We start from the raw sequence: 25,010 nt of genomic DNA, 5'->3' as shown, positions 1-25,010 counted from the left end.
AATATTAAACTCTTTCATGGAGCCTAAGAAATTCCACTCTCCACTGCCAATGGAAAGTTTCTTTGCAAAGGCAGAGGGACTTGAATATACCTGGGAAAAGGAATGTGACTTCATGCTTTCCCCTGGCTTTTCCTGGTGATAATTGCCTCTGTTTTGCCCTCTCCCCTTAGCTTCTCAGAGGTCCTCCACCACATCCATTGATCCATCCTAGGAGGGTCACAGATCGCAGAACAACTCCAGAAACAGGAAAATGAGCTTCCTGAGCACACTGTAAACACAGAAACCTGTTTCCTCTGCACGCACCAGATTGTCTAAACCCAGTTTCAGCAAGTTCGGTGCAGAAGCAGCTAACGGGAAAGCTGGAAGGTCTTTGTCTCCCAATTTCACATGAAGTTTTGTGTAAATCTACTGCCATGCAGGGACTGAAGTTGCTTGTCCTGCTTTCTAGTTTATGGGGAAGGGTCTTTGGGCTTACCAACACCCAGCATTCACGGACTGGACCTGAAGATGAAACCTCCCCAATGACTCTTAACTCCACTTCAGCTCCTCTAAGTGAAGGACTGAGCCTCCAAGAGCTCTCGGCCACTCAGAATCCATCCTCTAAGGCAGCTGCAGCTCCTGAGAGACCTTTGGAAGACATGCTGCTCCAATCAACACTGCAGACCTCTGAGACAAGCACCCCACCTGAGGGGAGAAGAAATCAAACACTCACGCCCCTTGAGAAGACAGGGGCAGTGATGGGACCGTTGCCCCTTACTCTCCAGAGCAAAGGCATCATTCAGCCCAGCCCTGGAGCAGAGAGGGTGGTGCTGGCTAACGCCACATGGAAATTCCTTCAGAGTTTTTCTGGAAAGTCCAGTCAACAAGCAATCTCCCCCAAGTCGGCTGGAGACATGGGAAACAGGTCCCCAAGGGAAACGCATCTCAGCAAAAGTGACAGCAGTGGAAGTCAAAGACCCACCAGCTATCAAAAATCCAGTTTTGAGACAACTAGAGGAAAGTAAGAACCATTCTCTCTTTGCTCTGTTTCTGTCTGTGTTGTCCAGACATTTGAAAAACTGGCAGTCTGAAGTCTGTGCAGCCCACAGAATTATTCATGGTTCATAGTAACATCAGGTTGGGGTAGTGATTCCAAAATTGTAGTCACAGCCTTGGGGAAGAGATGAGAAAAGGACAAATAGCTAAAATCTCTTCACTTTTCCAATTGTTCAGAATCAGAAGCAAAGTGGCACCCCTGGGGGCAGTGAGAACCACACCCACATGCCACTGTGAAAGGCTATGATGGAAATTCCAGTTAAGAGGATTCAGATTACCTGGCTCACAGAATAGTTGCCCAACAAATCACACTTGAGTTGTCAGAATCAAAAAGCAGGCTTTTCAGCTTGATTTAATGTGTCACCAATTTGAATTGTTGAAGCAAAATAAAACTAAGTAAAAAGGGGATTTGTAAGAAAAGTCCCAAATGGGTCCAAAAAACGAAATACAAAGAAAATACATGCCTAAGCAAATAAATGTTTTATTCACATATGATTTGGCCATCTGTGTATTTAGAGGTATAACCAACCTTGTAAATAATTTTACCTGTAGTGAAATAGCTTCTAGTGTCTAAATTGAGATAGACATTATCCCAATAATACAGTAAAATGTAACTTAAAAGTAGTAGTTCACACATACTGTGTGAAAGACATTTTGAGCAAGCTGCTGATTAACATGAATAAAAGGCTGAGCATCCATAAGTCAAATATATAAAATGTCAAGGTCATACAACCTTAAAGATACACAGATAAGTATTATTTTAGCTAAAAATTCAATTAGAATTGGGGATAAACCAAGTTTACTATGAAACAAATGCTACCAGTTATGTTTAACTTGGGATGAGTGGAATTTATCTACAGCAGCTAACACACATCCTACTTACTAAGAAGTTCCCTATTAAATAATAGTGACAAATGCTATCTCCTGAGAATCCTTTCTAAATTGCTTTCATGTATCATTTCTATTTACCATGTTTTATTAGTGTCTGTAATCCAATTTTCTTTAATTGCAATAGAACTCTTGAACAGTCATAGGAAATGTCTGTGAGCTTTTCATATGTCTGCAATTACTAGAGTTTTTGTAATCCAATAGGAAGCCAAATAAAGCATATTAAAAGACAAATTAAAGTACCACTTATATAAGAAGTACATATCATTTTATCATAATTAAAATTACTATTTAACTACTTTATATGTAAATATTAGACAACATTAGAGATGGCATTAGACTTTGAATTAATGCTAGTTATTTTAGCTGTGGCCTTTGCTCTCAATACTTGGGGACATTTATTTATTTGACCATTGTTTATGAGTGTCCATCATGTGCCTGGCATTCTGTCAGGCTTTGGACACACAAATAATTTGAATTTCCTCCTACCTGTATGGAATATCTGCTTCAAAACGTAAGCATCAATATATCTATTGACTTTCCCAACATTCAACACATGTTTTAAGAAAACCACACGTGAAATGTAACTAGTTAAACAGCTCTTTACCCTATGGATTCCCCAAATGAGGATAGTCTTCAATTGTTTGTACAGTAAAGTATTTGACTTAGAAAATCTATTGTTTTCGCTCCTGGAGAAACTGTGTCTCCCTTTAGTAATCTTTTCTACTGAGTATAATATACCCTACTCATTAGGCCATCCAAGTAATAGTGGTATAAGAAAAAAGCCAGGTCACTCTATCCCTCTCATGACACAAAGATCCAAAGAAGACGAGTTGAAAGAAGCTTTTCCTGTTTTTATTTAACAATAGTAACAGCCAACACTTATATGTCATCTGTGTGTGTTTGACCCATTGGACCATTACAATAACAATAACTCCATAACAAAGGGAAAATTTTGTCATGGTGTCTTTCTGGAGAGGTTAAATAATTGACTTAGAGTCATGTATTTAGTGCATCTCAGGGCAAAGAGATAGACAGACTTTTAGAGGTACAGCAGCCAGCTCCTTTGGTAACATCCCTCAGCAGAAGAGAGGGCATCACCTCAAGTGGGAAAACAGAGCAAGCATCTCACTTCCCTGCTTGTGAAATCTAAACAGCTCTTTGCTGCTTCTAGAATGTCTTTCTGATTCTTTGTCTGTTCAGTTACTCTTGCAACCTTGCACATTGCCCCCAGCCTTACTTCTATCACATCCTGCCTGTCCACATTTTAGTTCTTTGGTTCACAATATGTTGTACCTTCATTTCCTCATTCTCTGTTCAGACAACAGCATGGCTTTTCCATTATTGGTTCTTTTGACAGCTAATGGCAGCCTTCTTGAGCTGTTAGGCAGCCCCTGTACTGCCTACTGTGGTTCTCAGTCTTCAGAGAATTCTTTTGACAGGGTCTCTCTGTGTATCCCTGGCTGTCTGGGAACTCATTATGTAGACCAGGCTGGCCTGGAACCCACAGTGATCTGCCTGCCTCTGTCTCTGAATGTTGGGATTAAAAGCATGCCCGGATCAGAGAAGGATTCTTAGGAAGAACTCATGAACTCTTGGCACATAGGGATGGATCTACTTTCAGTGTTATTTAAATCTCTGTAACGTTAGGTGCATGATAAATAATCATACTGTGCTCTGGCCTAGATGAGAGGGTGTATGTAGGAAAGTAGAAAAGAAAATGTGAAATATGAGGGTTCACATGTAAGTAGAGCTATTCCCAAGAAGTACTTCTCAGTGATAATAAACACTGCTTGGTCTGGAATAAACACATCATACCTTTATCACTCTGTCATGTTTGGAATTTAATAACAATTCCTAGTAAAGAGGAATATTTGTATCGGCAATAGGTTCTTTCCTGCAAGATTCATCTGGATTATTTTTCTCTGACTTGGTTCCCTTTTAGCACTCTGATGGCTGTCAGCAGAGAGGTCTGTGGTTTCCTGTCTGGCAGAAGGGGTGTTTCTAAATGACTGAGCACGTTAACATGGGCATAAAAAGATGAAATTAGAATGATGACATTTATATGTAGGACAGACATTTGTTCAACACCGAATGTGTCCTCAACATTGTGGTCATGGCAAAACTCAGTGATCAAAAATTCTCTCATGCTGCACCCTCATAAGACCCAGGGCACAGGGTGACAGGTGTGGAGAGGAAGTGTAGCCAGCAGTGACAGTGTCAAATGACATGAGTGACTGAAAGGAGGGTGAATTGGGGTAAATGGGCTGGCTATCCATTCTGAAAGGGTCAGTAAGCCTTGCCTGAGAATAAGAGAAGAAATGAGGTAAGGTGCAATCCAGCTGCCTGCTTACCTTACCCCACACTCCCACCTGCTACACACAGGCATCCCAATTGATGTAATCTTGGTGAATTAAGCTGTTTCTGTAAATGGAGGCCTCAGTGATCTTTTCCATGTTCCTCTCCCTACAAACATTTTCTAACCTATCAGTAAGTCACTTCTCCCTCTAGTATGTTCTAAGTTACTCTGCATCTCTCCATTTTGTGCAAACCCTGCCCTTGTAAGTCACCCCTCTACACTCCCGCCTCCCATCAGTACTCCACTCCTGCACCCCAAGAACCACATGGTGAGAGTTCATTTAAACAATAAAGTCAGGTTAATACTCTTCACCAAACATAATGATTCCCTTTCTGATGCCTAAAATGAACATTTCAAGTATTGATGTGAAGGGGGGATTGTGTCATACTCTCTAAGATTTGTTTATCGCCTCACACTCTTGTAACCTAAAATGAGAATGAAATGAAACTGGCTTCAATAGGGAGTTAGTTAGGGAAATAGTTAGTGACTGGTCCATTGTGCATTTCGAAATACATTCTGAATTCTCAGAGGAGTGTTTCTCAAAATCAGGGGGATTTGGAGTCTCACCCTCTCCCTTCGTGCACACGACACCCGCTTTGATGCCTCCAGGCACTGATGCCTGTGGACTGCAAAAGTTAGTATCCATCTTTCCAGATTCCACAGGTTTGAGGGATTTTGTTTGTTTTTCTGGAGTATTCCTTCTTCAGTGTTTAGAATGAGGGGCTCCTTTTCCTCTTTTAACTTTAGTTTTGATGTCACCTCTTCAAAGAGACCCTGACATCACCCCTCTAGTGTGCTAGAGACAGCCTGACATCACCCCTCTAGTGTGCTGCCCTTCCTTATCTCACCTGGTTTTCCTTTAGGACACTCCCCAGTGATAGCAGACAGCTGTGCACTCTTTTTCATGAAAGCAGGGGCTTTACCTGTCTTACTGGTCATTCTGTTCACTGCTTGGAACAGAGACAGGAACAAAGAAAGTGCTCAAGGAAGCTGGGGAGTGACAGATTGCTACATGGTTTGGTACTCAGATGGGAAATCAAAACTTGCGAGAAATTGGGAAAACATTCATGAAGAGAAATTTTTCAAGTCATGGATGTGGATGGTACTGCAAAGAGAGCTTAGAATTAAAAATTTAGAAAAGTGTTGGGGATTAGAGAGAGCACAGGCTGGCCTTCAAATTGCTGTACTGCCTAGGCTGGCTTTGCACTCTCGATTCTCAGCTCCCATGGGCAAAGTGCTGAGCTGGCAGGGATGTGTCACCATACCCAAGGTGCATTTGATGGCCTAATCATGGCAGACACCTGAAGCAGAGGCTTTAATTGAAAGGCCATGGGAATTAGAAGAGAAATGACTGGTCTATATATGGCAAGAGACAAAAAAGGATTCGGGAATACTGTTGAAAAGGAGTAAAGCTAAGAAGTAAAAATACCATGATTTTAGTGACATGATATATAGTTTAAGTAAGCTCCTTGCTCCAGCCTGAGTGACATGGCCTGTGAGGGACAGTGAGAAAACAGATGATACTACTGGAGAGGTGGATTAGAAATTAAAGATTGTTCAGACAGGTCTCTATGGCTCCTGACATCCTACATCTACACAGTATTTGAAAAGTTATCGTTAAAGGATTTCTGACTGAAAGATTTTACTCAGGTTACAATTGTATGCACTATTCTTCTCACACACTTGTTAATAGCAAGCGCTGATGTTCAAATTCAACAAAGACTAGAAGACTGTAGTAACTACACCCCATTTATGTTTATTTATAGGATTCTCTCTTTAAAAAAAAACTCTACATACCATTTTAATATGAAAAGTCTATCACACTTGAAAATTTATGTAACAGAAATTCCATATGGCTCAGAAACATTAAAAGGTTAACATTCTTCTGTAAATATCTGATTAGGCACTACAGCTCCTGAGGTTCACCTGTTCCTCTTTGTGGAAGAGAGGTGCTACTAACTGTTTTAAGTCTTAATAACCACCAAAAGGATGCCCTATGAACATGCAATGCTTAGTAGAGAGTTAAAGAAATCATGATGATGTTGTTTCCTCCTGGAAATTAGTTCAGGCTCCTGTTTATTTGAACGCAAATAAAACTGTTTTAGTATGCAATGTTTGTATCTCATGAGTCTTTTTAGGAAATTTCTGTTTCTTTAGAAAACTGAACTAATTTGTATAAGGTACTTTATTAAAGAGTTGCCTTGCAGTCAGGGAAAAGAAAAGAAAAGTTATAGTTAAGCTTGAGGATATCTTGACACCCAAAGGAGATTATTGCACATTGCAAAATTCCAGAAACATCATTCCAAGGTAGAAAGTTTTCATCTTGTCGACAAACAGATACTTCCATTATGTCAGTGTCAGTGCAAACGAATTCTGAAGTGTTTTCTGCATTTTAATTTCTCCCATTAAACACGGACTTCCATTAATTTTCTATTTCATGTCATGGATACTATAAACATATACATCTCAAGTGCCAGAATTTGACAAGTGCTTGTTCAGATGAAGTAATTAAGTGAACAACTTCTGTATTCCCACACCTTTTGCTTTGCTTTTCTAGTTATTAAACTAGAAACATGTTGAAAGAGTCTGTTGGCAGGAAGGACCACTGAGTTAAGTAGAAAAGCAGACATCATCTAACCTGCTTTGTTTGCTGCCTGGGAAAGTCTGACCCCTGCTGGACAAGAAGCCATCTGCAATACTCTGCTGAGGTCACAGTCTGAGGGGAACCAGAATTAAAGAAAATCAAAGTTTGGTAAACTCTTGAAAAAGATCACATCACAGTTTGACCACAAGAATGTGTGTGTGTGTGTGTGTGTGTGTGTGTGTGTGTGTGTGTGTGTGTGTGTGTGTGTGTGTGTGTGTGTCACTTGTCTGTAATTTTCTGTACCACATGTTTTTCCCATTTTTTAATTTAAATTAGAAACAAGATTGTTTTACACGCCAATCCCAGTTCCCTCTCCTTCCCCTCCTTCCCTGCTCCTTACTAACGCCCTACCTATCCCATACCCTTTCTGCTCCCCAGGGAGTGTGAGGCCTTCCATAGGGGGGACTTCAGAGTCTGTCATAGTCTTTGGAATCAGGCCTAGCCCTCCCCTGTGTGTATAGGCTCAGGGAGTACCTCGCTATATGGAAGTGTGGCACATTTTAATAGTACTTTATTGATTTCAAAATTAGAAAGTAAGTTTCACCCAAAGAGCAAACTCCATGTATATCGTGGGATGGGGACAATCTAGCTCGCTTCTCACATCATCTCAGAAATGCTGTACATAGCAAATACACTAAGAAAAGATACATGGCAACTGTGTCACATGAAGAATATCCCACACAGAAACTGTGACACTGGCCTATGCACCATCATCATCTGCCACTGAAAAGATGATTGCAGTCACCATTCTACCATTCAGTCCCGCTCCAGAGAGGTGCTGACCATGCTATAAATGTGGGCGTGAAAGAGGTGTTCCTTTTGCTTGTTTGTTTTTCAAGACAGGGTTTCTCTGTGTAGCCCTGGCTGTCCTGTAACTAACTCACTCTGTAAACCAGGGTGGACTTGAACTCACAAAGATCCACCTGCCTCTGCCTCATGTGTGCTGGGATTAAAGGCTGGGATTAAAGCCTGAATTAACTGCAAAATTAAAAATTCACTATAAGTTTAATAACCATGAAATTTTCTAAAACATTAAACTGAACTTATGGGAACTATATGGAAGACAAAGAAGCATGAAGAGAAATTATTATTTGTGCCTTGCAGTAAAGCATTTGTTTACAGAAGAAGATAGGCATTGAGGTGTGATGGTGGTTTGGACTATAAACACAGATGAATATAACAAGTTTAAACTCCTAAGTGTGATTAGCCTATCATGATCATTTTAAGTATAAAGCCACACTTTCCATTTTGCCATTTCTTTTGTTCATACTATGCAAATTTCCTTGAACTTTCTCATTAGTGAGTAGCAAACAACCTGACATTTCACTATTTCAAGTTTAGATTTGATAAGGGCTTCTTTCCCTCAAGCTTATCAAACAAAATCCTCATAAAATTTTGTATAACATGTTAAGAATACTTGTGTTCCCACCATGTGGTGGTGGCACACATCGTTTTTTTCTTTTCCATTTTTTATTTGAATTAGAAACAAGATTGTTTTACATGTCAATCCCAGTTTCTTCTCCCTCTTCTCCTCCCCTGCCACCCACCCAACTAAAAACCTACCTATTCCTTTCTGCTCCCCAGAGAGGGTGAGGCCTTCCTTGGGGGGACTTCAGAGTCTGTCATATCCTTTGGGATAGGGCCTGGGCCCATCCTTGTTTGTCTTGGCTCAGGGAGTATCCCTCTATGTGAAATGGGCTCCCAAAGTCCATACCTATGCTAGGGATAAGTACTGATCTACTACAAGAGTCCTCATAGATTGCCGAGTTCTCCTCACTGACAGCCACATTCATGAGGTCTGGATCAGTCTCATGCTGGTTTCCCAGCTATCAGTCTGGTGACCATGTGCTCCCCTTTGCAGGTCAGCTGTTTCTGTGGGTTTCACCAGCCTGCTCTTTACCACTTTGCTCATCATTCCTCCTTCTCTGCAACTGGATTCCAGAGTTCATTTCAGTGTTTAGCTGTGGGTGTCTGTTTCTACTTCCACCAGCTGCTAGATGAAGGCTATAGGATGGCATATAAGTCAGACATCAATCTCATTATCAGGGGAGGGCATTTAAGGTAGCCTCTCCTCTGTTGCTTAGATTGTTAGTTGGTGTCATCTTTGTAGATATCCAGACATTTCCCTAGTGCCTGATTTCTCTGTAAACCTATAATGTCTCCCTCTATTATGGTATCTCTTAAATTGCTCTCCTCTATTCTTCCCCCTATTCAAGGTTCCTGCTCCCTCATGTCCCTCCTCACCCCTCATCTTCTCCCCTTCTCATTCTCCTAGCTCCCTCTCCCCTCCCCCTATGCTCCCAATTTGTCCCTTTTCCCTTCTCCAGGGGACCATGTATGTCTCTCTTAGAGTCTTCCTTGTTTCCTAGCTTCTCTAGCAGTGTGGATTGTAGGCTGATAATCCTTTGCTCTTTGTCTAAAATCCATATATGAGTGAGTACATACCATGTTTGTCTTTTTGTGACTGGGTTACCTCACTCAGAATGGTTTCTTCTAGTTCCATCCATTTGGGTGGCACACATCTTTAATTCCTGCACTTGGGAGGCAGGGTCAGGTGGATCTCTATGAGTCGAAGCCAGCCTGGTCTACAGACCAAGTTCCAGGGCAACCAAGGCTGTTACACAGAAAAACCTTGTCTCATCCCCCACCCGCCAAAAATGAATACTTGTAATCATGATTTCTCAGGACTATAAAGACATTTTGAATGTTATAGCTATCCTGAGAGCTGTCCTCTGTCATTTGAATCAAGCATCAATGATGATGACAGCCTTCTGTATTTGTTTACTGGTATTATTGGTTTGGAACACAGAAGCAATTATACTTAAAAGAGATTTATCAATTCATTAGAAAAGAGCCATACCCATTTGCATATAATACATGTAGTGTTCATATATGTATACCCTCAAAATCATTTCCTTACAATCATTAGCAAGATTCACTGCATATGTTAGCTCATTTAGTTTCATAATCTGAGAAACAGGTCACTGTTGAGCTTTCTGTGTAGAAAACAAAGCTACATCAAACAGATACAATAATGTACAACAGGCTTCAGAATTAAGCTTTGTGAAATTTCTTTTTTATTTGTTAAGACTTATTTCATGGAATAAAATGTGATATATTTGTGGAATAAAATGTGATATATTTCAGAATGAGCTTCATAGGCTCTGGGAAAATGTGCTGTAGGTGCCACTAACATCCATTTGGTCTATTGTACAGTTCTACTTTGAATTTTCTTTCTTTTAAATTTATTTTGTTTTCAATTAACACATTTGTAATTATAAGTCTTTACGCCAAGTCGCCCAAGCCCCTCCAACATGTGGGCAGCCAAAATAACACTCAGGGACTTATATTAGGTACAACGCTGCTGACCAATGACTAGGATTTCTCAATTGCTAGCTCTGTCTTAAGTATCAACCATAATCATTAATCTATATATTTTATAAACTTACCTTATTGAGGAGGCCGGGTAGCAAGCATCCTGTCTTCCGGGCTCACACGGCAACTTCTATCTCTACTACATTTCCCAGAATCCTCCTCGACACCTAGTCCCACCTATCTTGCCTTCTTATTGGCCAACAGTACTTTATTTATCAACCAATAAGACAAGCATATACACAGAAGGACCTCCCCCATCATACATGATTATTTCCCCTCCTTTTCTTTCCTCCAGTGTCTCTCACACTAAAACCTACAATTTGTGCTGGGCAGTGGTGGTGCACACCTTTAATCCCAGCACTTGGGAGGCAAAGGCAAGAGGATCTCTGTGAGTTCAAGACCAGCCTGGTCTACCAAGCAAGTTCCAGGACAACCTCCAAAGCCACAGAGAAACCCTGTCTCAAAAAAACAAAAAAATAAAAAAAAAAAACAGCAAAAAACCCTCTCAAATTACTCGTCTCTTTTCCTTTAAATATTATTGTTACAAATATATTTAGAAAAGCACACACATACACACACACACACACACACACACACACACACACACACACACACACACAAAACCAACCAAGTCTATTTAATGCTGCTTATAATGTGTAATTTTTTATGGCTGACAACTTGGTATTTGAAAAACCAGTAAAAGGTTTATCCACGGGGAACCCTATTCTTCCTCTCTCAGTAGTTGTTAATTCCCTTTAGCTCTTCATCCCCTTGGGATTTTCCCCATTCATGTTGGCATGTCAACTGGTCTGTCTTTGGCCTTCTTTAGACAGCCATGTTGCTGAGATTTCATGGATGTGGCTTTCCTGTCACAGCTAAAAGGCACATAGACTTCTAAATTCACCTCAAAATTGAATGTCAGGAAAGAAAGGTTATTAAATCAATGAATTTCCTCCACCATGAGTTCTAGCTTTGAGGAGAACACTGGTTTGGTTTAGTGTAGGGGTTCTCTGGTTCACAGGGCTACAAGTGGTCATCTTCAGTACTTTCCTGCTATGCTGTCAATTCAAGTCACCTGACTGAACATGGAAGCCTAAGCTCCAACAAACTGCATGACCACAAGGTTGTTCACCTGAATTCTGAGGGCTTGCATACCTGAACAGTTACTCTGAAGACTGTTGTCCTTATTTCTAATATAGAGGTGTTTCATTTCTATTCAGTCATAGTCAGGGGCACCCTCATTGACCTTCCACTCTGGCTCATAAGATGATAGGATATGATCGGGACGTGATTTTGTCACTTACTAGATGTTTTTCTCAATTTCGTCTTTTTACTAGTTATTTGAAAGACTGAGTTTTCAAAATGTAAAACAGAAAGTATGGTAAACTGTTGAGACTGATTTTAGTATGCACAAGAGAGTTAATTTTTAAATTACAATAGAATGCTCATCATTCCATTTTACTGGATTCAGCAGGCAAAGCTTTTGCTCATGACCAAAGAGGTCTGCTTTTCCTTAAAAGAAACCTTTTACTTACTCACTTAGAAAATTCAAGGATTCAACACTAGGCCTTCTTAGAACCCATTGCTGGCCAGCATCAGTCACTGTCCTTAGAGAGAATTCCAAATGCTGTACTTGAGTGAAGGTTGAAAGCTTCAAAGTCAACACTCTCCTGTGGTCAACTGTGGTCAATGTGGGAAGGTATAAAGGACTTCCAGTTTGTCTAATGTCACCAATTTGCCATATTTACTTTTATATCTTAAGCCTCTAATTTGGTTTAAAATTGCATTTTCATTTTCAACATCCTTTAATTCAATTATTTGTACAGTAGCATAAACCTGATTGACTCACAGGAAGAGTTCTCTTACTATGAAGGACAAACTGTAGGTCGAAGGTTTTGTGGCTGGGTTGGTGTCCTTCCACTTGAAGCCTTGTCTGATTACAGAAGATGGCCAGTTCAGGCTCCTTGCGCCCCGTTACTAGGAGTCTTTACTAGGGTTACTCTCATAGATTCCATGGAGTTTCCATTGCACTAGGTTTCTACCTCACCGCTGAAATGCCCCCCAATTTCAATTGTTTCTCCCAGTATTTTCTCCCTCCCTCCCCAGCTGATACCCCCTATTCCAGACCCCATGAGCCCCCAGTCCACCGACAAAATCTCTTTATTTCTCGGGGAGGTTCATACATCCCTTCCTTAAGCCCTCCTTGTTACTTAGCCTCTCTGGCTCTGTGCACCATAACATGATATTTTCACTTTACAGCTAATATCTAAGCATAAGTGAGTGCCTACCATGTTTTTCTTTCTGGGTTTGGTTACCTGACTTGTTGTGGAATATTACTTCAACTGGGCAAAGATGTGTTACATTTGTTTATGCTTCAAAATACTACTTCAACTGTATAAAGGTGTGTTATATTTGTTTTGCTGCCTTTGTTAACAATGTTAAGATGTACTTTTGTTTCTGCTGCATTTACTAATTATGCAAAGATGTGTTGCATTTGTTTCACTTTGCCTGCCTAAAGCACTTGATTGGTCTAATAAAGAGCTAAACAGCCAATAACTATGCAGAGAAAGGATACATGGGGCTGACAGGCAGATAGAAATAGGAAGAGAAATCTAGGTTCAATAAAGAAGGAGAGAACAAGGGAGAAAGAGGGACACACACAGTCAGCCAGGGAGCCACCAGACAGCTAGATGGAATAGGACATACAGAAGAAAAGAAAGGTAAGAATCCCCCAGGCAAAATATAGATAAAGTTATAAAAGCTAGCAAGAAACAAGTATAAGATAAGACTGAGCACTCATAACAAGTAGTAAGTCTCCATGTCAAGATTTGAGAACTTATTGGTGGCCCAAAAGAAAGTCTTGTACACTCACTCAGGACAATTTCCTTTTCAAGTTCCATCCATTTGCCTGCATATTTCATGATGTCATTGTTTTTAACAACTGAGTAATGTTCAGTTGAGTAAATGTACATATTCTTTATCCATTCTTCAGTTGAGGGACATCTAGGTTGTTTCTAGTTTCTGGATATTATGAATAAAGCTATATAAACATAGATGAGCAAGTGTCCTTGTGACAGAATGGAGCATCCTTTGAGTATAATCCCAGGGTTACAGCTGGGTCTTGACACAGATCTAGTTCTCAATTTTCTAAGAAACCACCATATTGGTTTCCAAAGCGGCTGTGCAAGTTTAAGCTCCCATCAGCAGTGGAGAATTGTTCCCCTAGCTCCACATCCTTGACAGCACTTGTATTTTTTGTAATCATTTTGATTTTCATTTCTGTGATGGCTAAGGATGTTGAACAGTTCTTTTTTTCCTAAGAAATTGTTTTTTAGTAGTTCAAATTAGAAGCAAGCCTGCTTCACATGTCAATCTCTTCTCCCTCTCCCTCCCCTCCTCCCTTACCTCATCTCCCCTCTGCACCCCAGGGAGGGTAAGGCCCTCCATGGAGGAATCCCTAAAGTCTGTCATATCATCATCAGCAGGGCTTAGGCCCTCCCCCATGTATCCAGGCTGAGAGAGCATTCCTCCAAGTGGAATGGGCTCTCAAAGTCCTTTCTTAGGCCAGGGATAATTACTGATCTACTCCCAGAGGCACCATGGAGTACCGAGAGGCCTCCTCATTGACATCCACAGTTGAACAGTTCTTTAAGTGCTTCTCTGCCATTTGAATTTCCCCTGTTGAGAATTCTGTTTAGATATGTATCCCATTTTTTATTTGGATTATTAAGTTTGTTGATGTCTAGTTTCTTGAGTTCTTCATGTGTTTTAAATATTAGCCCTCTGTCAGATATGGAGTTGGTGAAGGTGTTTTCACATTCTGTGGGCTGCCTTTCTGTCATATTGATGATGTTCTTTGCCTTATAGAAGATTTTCAGTTTCATGAAGTCCCATTTATTAATTCTTGATCTTAGTGCCTATGCTAATGGTGTTCTGTTCAGGAAATTACCTCCTGTACCAATGCATTCAAGGCTATCCGACACTTTCTCTGCCATCAAATTCATTGTATCTATATTTATGTTGAGGTCTTTGATGGACTTGGATTTGAGTTTTGTTGCAGGGTAATAGATAGGGATGTATTTGCATTCATCTACATGCCTATAACCAGTTAGACAAGCAGCAGTTGTTGAAGATCCTTTCTTTTTTCCATTGTATATTTCTAGCTTCTTTATCAAAAATAAAGTGTTCAGAGGTCTGTAGATTTACATCTGTGTCTTTGATTTGATTCCATTAGTCAACGTGTGAGTTCTTATGCCAATACTATGCAGTTCAATTTTCTTAGCTTATATCTTATTACATATCACCAAAGAAATGGGCATAGGTTTGAGTCTTTGAACTCAATACAAACACTTAAATTAAATATAAGAACAGTGCTGGATTTTCTCCAAAAAAAAAAAATGTAGGCTATGATGATTTTCAACATATATTGTCTCTTTAAATCCCCTTAGATAATAACAATCAAGCCATGTTCATTTTCTAATCTGTAACACTATAAAAATTAGTAAATAAGCATCTTTCAGAGTATCTTATTGATATATCAGAGTGAGTAAGTAAAGGTCTGTGAAAATGATTTTGATAAAAATATTTCTCTCTAACAATGAGTTTTTCCTACCAATAATGATTGTTCCCTCAGGAATTGGTGTGCTTATGTACATACCAAGTTATCTCCAACTGTAATACTGGACACTCACAGCTCTTATATGCCAAATGGAAGAAGATCCTGTGGCTGGTCCAGCGGACTCTGTTCCCAAAGGTATGCAATGTTTTCTGAAAATAGACATTTTCTGTATAGACTGGAAATACATAAAATAGCCATCCCAAGCACTGTATGGCTAATCAGACCCCTTATATTAGATTGTATACATGACTTTTAATAAATTAAGATATGGTTACTAATAATACTTGGGTTGCATATTTGCTTTCAGAATCTTGTGAGCCAATGCATTCATGCATTCAGCCTACTGCCGAGCACCCTGTGAGTGCTTAGGGAGTGTTAATCTTCTTGTTCCATAGTTACTATTATATTAGTGACCTAATGAAAAAAGCCTGGGTTTATATGCTTATAAAAAGGCATAGATAACTTCAAAGATTTATTAACAATTTTTTTTGTTTTATGTAAAAGCCCATATATAACTTGGCTTGTATTCTAAATATAGAAAGCCATTACCTGTGATTGTTCATGGGAAAGCAGCTCTTCTTAAAATGTCTTAGTGACCATACTGTCCAATACACATATGTATATATTATATTATGTATACATTATGTTACTGACACTGATTTTCATTAAATATATGATTATATTATGTATATATTAGTGACCATGTTGCTCATTACACATAAAAGTGTATTATATATACATTATATGTATGTACATACACACATATAACATTCTCATAAAATAATGTAAGGCTGAGTTCTTGACAAAGTCTCTGAGTCCACATAGTAACTGTAAGTTAACTAGAGATGTTCATAAAGAGCCTGCAAAAAAAAAAAAAAAAACTAGCTTTGCTATTCAAGCTCTGAGACTAATGCTACACAAATTATCATACAAATAACCTAGGAAATGAATCTGATGCATCAGCAATCTGGAACAATGCACAATAAGGACACATAAAATCCAGGTGTTTCTGTGTCCCTTGAGGACTTGGATTCATGGTCCAGAGAACTGAGTACATTTTAGGGATCTGAGAGAGCTAATCTCTGACCCTGCTTTCAGCTGTTATTCCCTTTGTAACAATTTTCTTGTCAAGGAAGGCACAAGGAACACATTGTTAATTCTTCAGTAATGAAAATATTACCACAGTAAACCGTTATAATATCGTTCTTCTGGGTCCAAGGTGAGTTTCTCCCCTGATCTTTACTCTTTCCTCAAACCCAGCTACTTTATCCTTATTCCTATCGCTTGTCTTTGTTTCCATTTGAATGGGTCTTTACATTCATTCACAATTTCAGTATTTATACAATAGATGCCTGTATTTCCTTTATTGTATCAACATTTCATGCAGCAGACACTCGGTTTGCCAAAGCAGAAACACTGACCCTCTAGCATGGTTCAACAAAGTTTTAAGTTCTAGATTCAATCCCACAAACTAAATAAATTCTGTCTTCGTTCCTTACTTAGCTTTAGCAGTTGGGCTAGAGATGATATTCCCTCCAACAGAATAATTTAATGAATATGACATTGAAGTAGACAAAGATGAATGACTTAGCATGCTTTTGGGACTGGAAAAAATCTTATAGCTCATTCTGCTATTGCAGAATAACCTCTGATATAATGACCTATATGTCAGGTTACAACAGAAGCAGAAACCTGACTAATTCAGTTCCTCCGCACACAACCCTTGAGCAGGTCACTAGGTCTGACTGTGACAAATTCCCATAGCATAAGCCTATCTCATACAATCCAGGTTAAAATTCCAATTCCATTAGTTTTAGATATGGTCATTTGAACAAGTTAACTTGTCTCTCTATTATTTGTGCTCCTCAGCTTTAAAGCATAATATTAGAATTAAAATAACTTCTAACACTGATCTAGCCAGAAAACATTATGCAAAGAAAAACTATCTTATCATTAGAAAATACAATGATGGATATTAATTTAAAAATACCAGTAGTAAAATGACTCAAGCTTTTTGTTGCATATTCAAAGAAATCCTGTTGGCTAGTTTGAATATAATACTGATGATATGTTTATGATTTTGTAATAGTACCAAGAGTAAGCAGTTATCACATTTCAGGATTTATTCTAGGTATTTTATATTTATAACTCCTGATTCTATCTTAACATGAAACAAATAATTTTGCATCAATTGTCTTCCTCTACAGATCTCAGAAGACATCCAATGCTGTCTATAAGATGCAGCATAAGATTGTCACCTCATTAGAATGGAGATGCTGTCCTGGATACATAGGGCCAAACTGTCAGCTCAAAGGTATATGCCAATAATAACATCATAATAACGAATTCTGAGAAATACACAATTGAATGGACCAATTGTGCACCTAGGAAACTTGCTAAGAAGCCAGATGTTAGGCCTGCTGCTACTTTAAAATTTCCTAAGTCACCACAGTCTCATAATCTGTCCCTTCACTGTCCCTCTCATCCTTGTGTTGGTTTTAGGAAATGAGGAAGAATTCACTGTATTACTCATTATTAACTAAAACTACAATGACATGCCTTCCTGAGATATTATTGTAAATTCTCATTTTATACTATAAATAAATATGATGAGAAATAACCCACATAAAATAATTATACGACACACTGGTTTTGTCCCAGTTCAAATACTTGATATAATGTGGGGCAGTGAATGACAGTCCATGTTAAAGAATATACCGTGTAACCTATAAAAAATTAGTTTTTTTTTCATCTTAAAGGAACCATTATTTTTTAAGCTGAGATTTTAAAGATTTTCTGGTGGAAGGCTGACCAAACACATGGTTACCTCCTGTGGCCTAATAGCCATGCAACTATTCCTTTGCTTTCAGCTTTAAACAGATTTTCTTTGAAAAATAAGATGTGACATCTGCATTCATATTTTAGGTGAATGAATATTACAAGAAAGGCCATTAGCAGTGGTGGAGAATTCAATCAACAGTGTAGGAGATGGTGATTAAAAATTAATGTAACTGTGGCGAAACCATTATGAGTCACATTAAGAAACAGAAAATCATATACAGGAGCTCTAAGAATCATGCAGTTTAGTCGGGGATATTATTCATGGCTAGCCAGCCCATGCAGTGAGGATCTGTGGGTAAATCTTCCACACTGCTGTTTTCTCTGGGCCTGGTTTAGGTTTCTCAGATAACATAAAATCCATCACATTTTCAGATGGTACCAGGAATGTTTTACCTTGTAATTTGGTAAAATAAAACTTTTACAGAAAACATTACCCACACTGAAAATATTTGGAAATGAGGTGGTACAAAATATTTGAAAAATAACAAATATGTTACTGCTTTCAAATAATTCATTTTCATAAGGTGTGCAAATGTATTCATGCTGCTATAGGGCATTTATTCCTTACCCACATTTTTATGTTATCTAAGACTCTTGACAATATTTGGAATTATGCTTAAAGTCTTTACTTTTCTTCCTTTTGAAAGGTATTTAGAGAATATTAATCTGATGCTTATTTTTTTAAAGAATAAAGTGTTGGTTTGCAAAGTGTCTTCTCAGAATGCAGGCTGTCATTACACACCCCATTGCACAGAATGGCTGACGGCAGGTGGCAGGGAACAAAGCAATATGTCAAAGCATGTCCTAGGCCCAACTGCTGAGAGCTCTGCCTGCCCCACGTCCAGCTCCCGTACTTGCTAATAGAGTCTTAATCATTGTGGCAGACTCATGCATGTAGATGGGAGAGAAGCTACCAAACTCCAGGATGAGTTCCAGAAGAAACAAAGCAAATTCATAATTTCAATATCTATTTATACTGGCATTGGCTTCTTTTGGATTACCAAGTGTTTAAATGTAAGTGGTTTATATTCTGTAGTTAATGGCACCTCAAATTCTTCCTAAAAGTCACCTATGGGTATCTTTAATATTAGATTTGCAGTTTTCTATTTCAATACATGTTAGCAAAAAAAAGTCTCAAAAAAGCTTCAATATGACCTCCTGTCATAGTCACCTAATCAAAGCTACACAAAAGGCCTGTGTGTGTTGATTATTCTGTTATGGGGAGGCATCTTTCCAATAGAAACCTATGGGGAATAAGGTGAGGGTGGCAGGTTTGCCCTATTATTTCAAATTGTCCTACAGTGAATTCTAATACAGCTTTGATTCAAAAAATGTCATATTGCTCAGACAGAATCCTGGCTATTCGTCTCTTACTTTCATTGCAGTCCACTGAGCACTTGCATTTTTTATGAGTACAATTGATACTGGTAGCATCAAGAGCCACTGCCTCATGCTTCCCCTGAGCCATTGTTAACTAGCTCTCTCCTGGTTTATTTTTTCCTTCACATTTTCCCATTCTGACACCTACCTAATAACATCCCAAGCTGTCCCCTCACCCATTACACTTAATAAATATGGCACCAGCCTTTCATTTTTATATGGTGGATCAAGTCCCCAAAAGAATAGAAAGTTTGACACCATTGCCTGTGTTGTACCATGTGGCCGCCTGCCTCAAACAAGGCAAGAATGATCAATCTGGCTGATCCATTCTTTAAACCTCTGCTGATGCCTCTACAGTTTGGTTATGTAGACACTTGATTATGTAGGTACAATCGCAATTACCTCAGGGCTTATCCCTCGAAGTGACACTGGATTATTTATTCAAAACATGTGTAAAGTACCACATACAGTTCATAAATCTCTGCTTCCCAAATTAGGTTCATCTCCAGAAACAAAATTAATTTCATAATGTAAATGTGATAATTTCCTTTTAATTTGATTGCAGTAGAGAAATGGTTTAAACATAAGATTAATATCAGTAAGTCTGTTGGCAGCTGGACTGTCCTCCTTATGCTTCCCCCAGAGTACCCACCTCTTCCCAGCCCTTCCTCTTCTTCCTTCTGAAAATCATTCTCTGGGTGTCAGCAAGAGATGCTGAGCACCAAACCCATTGGGCATTTCTTCCCAGCTGTTATTCCAACATGCTCATCTGTTCTGGATTTTAGTGGTAGCTTCAAAAGGAGTCTTTTTTTAAAAAAATTACATGACTGGAACTTTAGGGGTGGGGAACAAATATTAGGCCCAGCATCAAACAATAGTTTCCATATGATTATGCTTTCTGAACTTGCTCACAAATATTTTCTTGTTTCTCTGTAGGAAGAAACTTACTTTATTTTACAGTATAATATTAGAGACTTTTTAAATGTCTGTAGTGTAGTAACATGCCACTTATACCTATGAGATAAAATTTGCAATTCCGTGCCTCTCCAGTAGATGTCTCTAAAATATTCTGAAGTGGAACAAGGCAATTATGATTTTCTATTACATCACAAAAGAAAGTAATTTTTCTTCAATTGATGTTGGTTTAGATAGGATCCTTTTGCAAATCTGTTAAACATTAGAGTTCACACAGACTTTCTAAAACAAAATCTATAAAATTACATTTTAAAATATCTGTCACAGATATTATGAATACTGAAAAGATATGTGCAGATATGGAGTAAACTGATCCCTTATGGTACATTGTAAACATATGACAAATATTTTATTTTGCAAATGTGAGAAAGTTCAACCCGTTATAAAACTGCTTGAACTAGCATTTTAAATATGTGGTTTCTGTGGTAAAATATTTTAAAATACATTCTAAATTCATGGTGTTGAATGTTATACTATTTGAATGAAAAACTTGTGTTTTCCTCAGCATACTTCATTGTTTTCTGTCTTAGGAAGCATGGTATATTCTGTGAGTTACTTGCTGTGTAACATTATGCAGGATTTGGCTAAAGGACATTGACTCTCAGAAACTTAGTACTCCAAGCCGCCCATTTCAGCTTACCTAGGGCATCTTCATGAGCACATTGAGCATCCACCTGCCAGTTTACCTGATGCTGCAGGGTCAGCTAGAAGTGTCTTGTCAAGCCACGCAGGAAGGCTTTCTGGCAGCAAGCAGGAAAGAGAGCATCCTCCTTATGACTTGACATTAATGACTTCCTCCATATGGCTCAAATGGCTCAAGAAAAAAAAATCTAAAAGAAAAAATAACAGCTTGCAAATAAAATCTGTCTAATTAAAGAGAAAAAATAAAAACACCTAATAAGAAAGCTGTTGCTCTTGACATCTGCTGACCTTATTTCCGAGTCCTTTATCACCAGTGGCAGAGTTTGTATTGTAGAAAGAAACATAAGGCCAAAGGAGCACAAATAAAATCTGAGGTTGATTTTCAAAACTAAGTACGCAAAGGTCTTCACAGTTGTCTGCTGGCTTCAGTTAGCAACTCTGTAGCTGCTTCTGTAATGTAAAGAGGACAAGGGGAAGAGACCTAGAAATCTGTACTCCATGGAACCAATTAGTCTGTGTTGGTGTAAAAGGGAAGACAGATTGCTGGGGAAACTTCACAGTCCTTGTTGAAGAGCATACATCTGGGGAGACAGAAAGATGGCTAAATGAAAAAAATTAAAGAGCATTGATCAACCAGGCTCATCAACACAGAGGAGTAGCAGACTGTCAGAGATCCTATCAGCTCTCTGCAGCTGCCGGTCAAAATCCTAGGATATAAATTGGGATGAATGGAAGTATTGAACTCTGGTTGACAAACACAGCCAGAAAAAGATAGCACAAATGATTGAATTTGTAAAACAGGCATTGTGAGGTTTTAAACAGCCTTGGCAGGGAGCTCAGCAAATGAATTCCAGAGCAGAGAGATGCATGTGACCACTAGATCCCAATGATCATTGAGTGTAGTTTACCCCCTGCAATTCAGAGGACAATTTTCTCATCTAGTTCATGTGGGTGTACACATGTATAAGGACATTTGAAATTTATCACTCAATTGGATTTTTCTTCCTATCAGTCTTTTTAAAACTTCACCAAAATGTTTTTTTTTTTAAAAAAAAAAAAAGAGATTTAATACTATACCATAGAGGTCTTCTTCCAAGAGTAAAATTGGTTAAGAAACTAAAGACTTTTGCTTGATAGCTTTATGTATTGTCCTTTGTTCTGGGGATAAAGGTAAGGTGACTGTGTGGTCAGGCTTGTGGCAAGTGCCTGTAGGAGAAACCTCTTCACTGGCCCTGACAGCTTCCTTTCCTCTTCCACTTGTCCCTAACTGAAAAAGGTTTGTCCTTGTGCCCCTTAGTTTCTGTTTCAACACTTCTGGTTCCTCTAGTCCATCACTGTCTATTTCTCTGTTTAGAACACAAAACCCTACTTTCAGGCCTCATGAATAAGATTTTATGATTGTTTTTAACCTAAGGTCAATAGAAAATTGGACTCCAGTGTTCAGTGTTATCTTCCTTTCTGTTCCCCAGTTTACCCCATAGCTGGGATTCTTACTTCCTGAATATGTAGGGTTGGTCTGATCTGGGTAGTACAGAGACAACTTTGGTGCTAGAAAAAGTCTTTCTACTCAAATCTCAAACAAACCCCCTCCACCATATAGAGTGGATATAGTGGTTTGAATAAGAGTGGCCCACATAGACTCACATATTTGAATGCTTAGTCATCAGGAAGTGGAAGGATTAGAAGGATTATGAGGTGTGGCTTGTTGAATGAAGTCTGTCAGTGAGAGTGGGCTTTTAGGTTAGGTTTCAAAAGCCCAGGCCAGACCCCAGTCTCTCTCCTCTCTCTCTCTCTCTCTCTCTCTCTCTCTCTCTCTCTCTCTCTCTCTCTCTCTCTCTCTCTCATCTCTCTGCCTAGGGATCTGGATGTAATGCTCTCATATACTTCTCCAGAGCCATATGTACCACCATGCTCCCCACCATTATGATAATAAACTAACCTGTGAAATTGTGAGCAAGCCCCGAATTAAATGCTCTCTTTTGTGAGTTGCTTTGGTCATGGTATACCTTCACAGCCACAGAGTAGTGACCATGACAGTGTGTGTGTGTGTATCACTTACATGTATCTGTATCAGAGACGAGACGCCCAACTTCCCAGTCCTAGCAAGATGCTAAGTGAAAGATAATTTTATAATCTCATTAAGTATACAGCATGCCATACATTATAAGCAATAAAATGAACAGGTTTAATTTTATTAGAATGCAGTAACAGTATTTGAAACAAAGCTTGACTGTCTAAACAAAACCTTTAGCAAAATATATTGAAACTGTGGACATAAGAGCTATGGAAAGGGACAACAGTAATGTTCAACCATTTTCCCACTATTTCAGTAATACTTATATGTAGACTATTGTAACACAAAAAATTCACCACCCAGAGACTGCTATTGGTGTTCAAACTTCAAGCTGAAGCTCAGGGAAACAAAGAAGGTGGCCACTAGCTCTCACCTCTAGCTCAGCTGAAAGGGCTAGTCCAGGCACAAGCTCTTCACCAAGTCTCAAACTTCTGCCTCTCCTCAGTGTGGCTGGAGAATTAATTCTCTCTAAGATCTTGCTTCTATGTTATATAATGTTGGGACTAAAAGTGTGAGCTATAATTATCTTTTAGACTGATTCACTCTTGTGCAGATCTGTCTGTCTCTTAATCCTGAGTCCTAGGATTAAAAGTGTGTACTACCACCTCCTAGCTTCTGGCTGCTGGGATTAAAGGTGTATATCACCACTCCCTGATCTCTATAGCTTGAGGGTGACTTTGCTTTTCTGAATCTTCAGGCAAGCTTTATTAAATCATAAATAATATATCATATAGCCTATAGTAAGAATACATTACATGTTTTCCTAAATTAACACACTTATTACCCATAATAAATATAGACCCAGGCCAAGTCACAGACATCATAAACATAAGCCACTCATACTGTGGTAATCCCTGATAAACTTACTGGTGTCTCCTGGGTACTGACATGCTTTTTCTTTAGACATAAATGATACTAAGAAAATGTCCCTTTCAGAAAAATGCTGCTCTGACTTTCTCTGAAGAATTCCCATGGAGTTCCAGAGTCATTGTGTGACTCTGTGTCTCTGTAAATGTGTAATGTCTATCAGTGTTGATACTCTGGATGTCCTGCTTTTCTGGGTTGTACTGAAAGAAAATTGGTGACATCTGTGTTTTGCAACATATAAAATCTGTGTGCTTTTAAAAGCTGCCCATCTTCCTTGACAGTTAAATCATGAAAATTCCCAGAGGAATCCCAAATGTAGTTACTTGTTACAGCTGTGTAAGCACCATTTAGTCATAGTTGTGGCAACACAAATGAAGGAACATTTATTAATGTTATAGCTGTGTTGCTTGCATTTAATTTATTAGACAAGGCTTCATTTTCTCAAGCAACTGGTCACATTATATTTGGTTTCAAATAATAGATGTGTGAATATTTCAGAAATGTGTTTCAGATAGCATCTGTTTCAAATATAGATGTTTTCCTATCATATATATGTATATATATATATGTAGATAGATAGATAGATAGATAGATAGATAGATAGATAGATAGATAGATATGAAATTACTTACAAGGAGAGTAATTTACAAAATGCCTTCTTAACCTTGGTCCCAAAGATTACCAATGAAGCCCAAGCATCCTTGCAGTGTTTCATGTTGGAATCTGTAGCATAAGCTCTCTCTGACTTTTTGTCCCTTTTCTGTATTTAGACTGTCATGTGTTTGCTACATTATAGGAAATGTGGTGCACATATTTCAACCCAGTACAGCTATGCTCAAATGCTTGCTGCCATCATATTTATCTTGTCTCAGACTAAGATGTCTGAATATGGTGATTGACAGTTGCAGGATTCACTCTGAAGCTGTGTCTGGGTCTCTAGGCTGATTTTGTCATCTGGTTCTATTGCTCTATTTGTCTGGAGAATTTAGTATATTCTCTTTTTCTTTGTTTCATGCCAGTGCTGTTTTATTTGTTTGTTATAGACAGAGTTTCTCTTTAGCTCAGGAAGGCCTGGAACTCTTGGCAATCTTCCTGCCTTATCCTATCAAGCATTTGGATTAATTACAGCTGTACACCACCTGGCTTGGCCACATTTTCACAATCACAATTCATAGAATATTTTTTCTTCAGTGTTCCTATGTATGACTATATTATTAGTAATATTAAATGTTTTTCCTTCTAGTTTCCTGAGATAAAACTATTAACTATAGTCAAATTTATGACTTTTTCATTTTATTTAACTTCTAAAAGT

General features: G+C 38.6%; 1 protein-coding gene across 2 annotated transcripts in view; it reads left to right on the top strand.

The window, feature by feature from the left end:
- Positions 1-413: 413 nt before the first annotated feature.
- Mmrn1 (multimerin 1) overlaps positions 414-25,010 on the top strand; it is a 47,753-nt gene continuing 23,156 nt past the window's right edge. For both annotated transcript variants that reach the window (XM_035448451.1, XM_035448450.1), the window contains exons 1-3: positions 414-1,000; positions 14,935-15,054; positions 17,127-17,233. In XM_035448451.1, coding sequence (XP_035304342.1) covers positions 414-1,000; positions 14,935-15,054; positions 17,127-17,233 — 814 coding nt within the window. The remainder of the gene's footprint in view (positions 1,001-14,934; positions 15,055-17,126; positions 17,234-25,010) is intronic.

The sequence above is a fragment of the Cricetulus griseus genome, chromosome 8 (genome assembly GCF_003668045.3).
Source record: "Cricetulus griseus strain 17A/GY chromosome 8, alternate assembly CriGri-PICRH-1.0, whole genome shotgun sequence".
NCBI classification, from domain to species: domain Eukaryota; kingdom Metazoa; phylum Chordata; class Mammalia; order Rodentia; family Cricetidae; genus Cricetulus; species Cricetulus griseus.
Note: the sequence above shows the minus strand (reverse complement) of the source record. Positions and strands in the feature narration are given on the sequence as shown.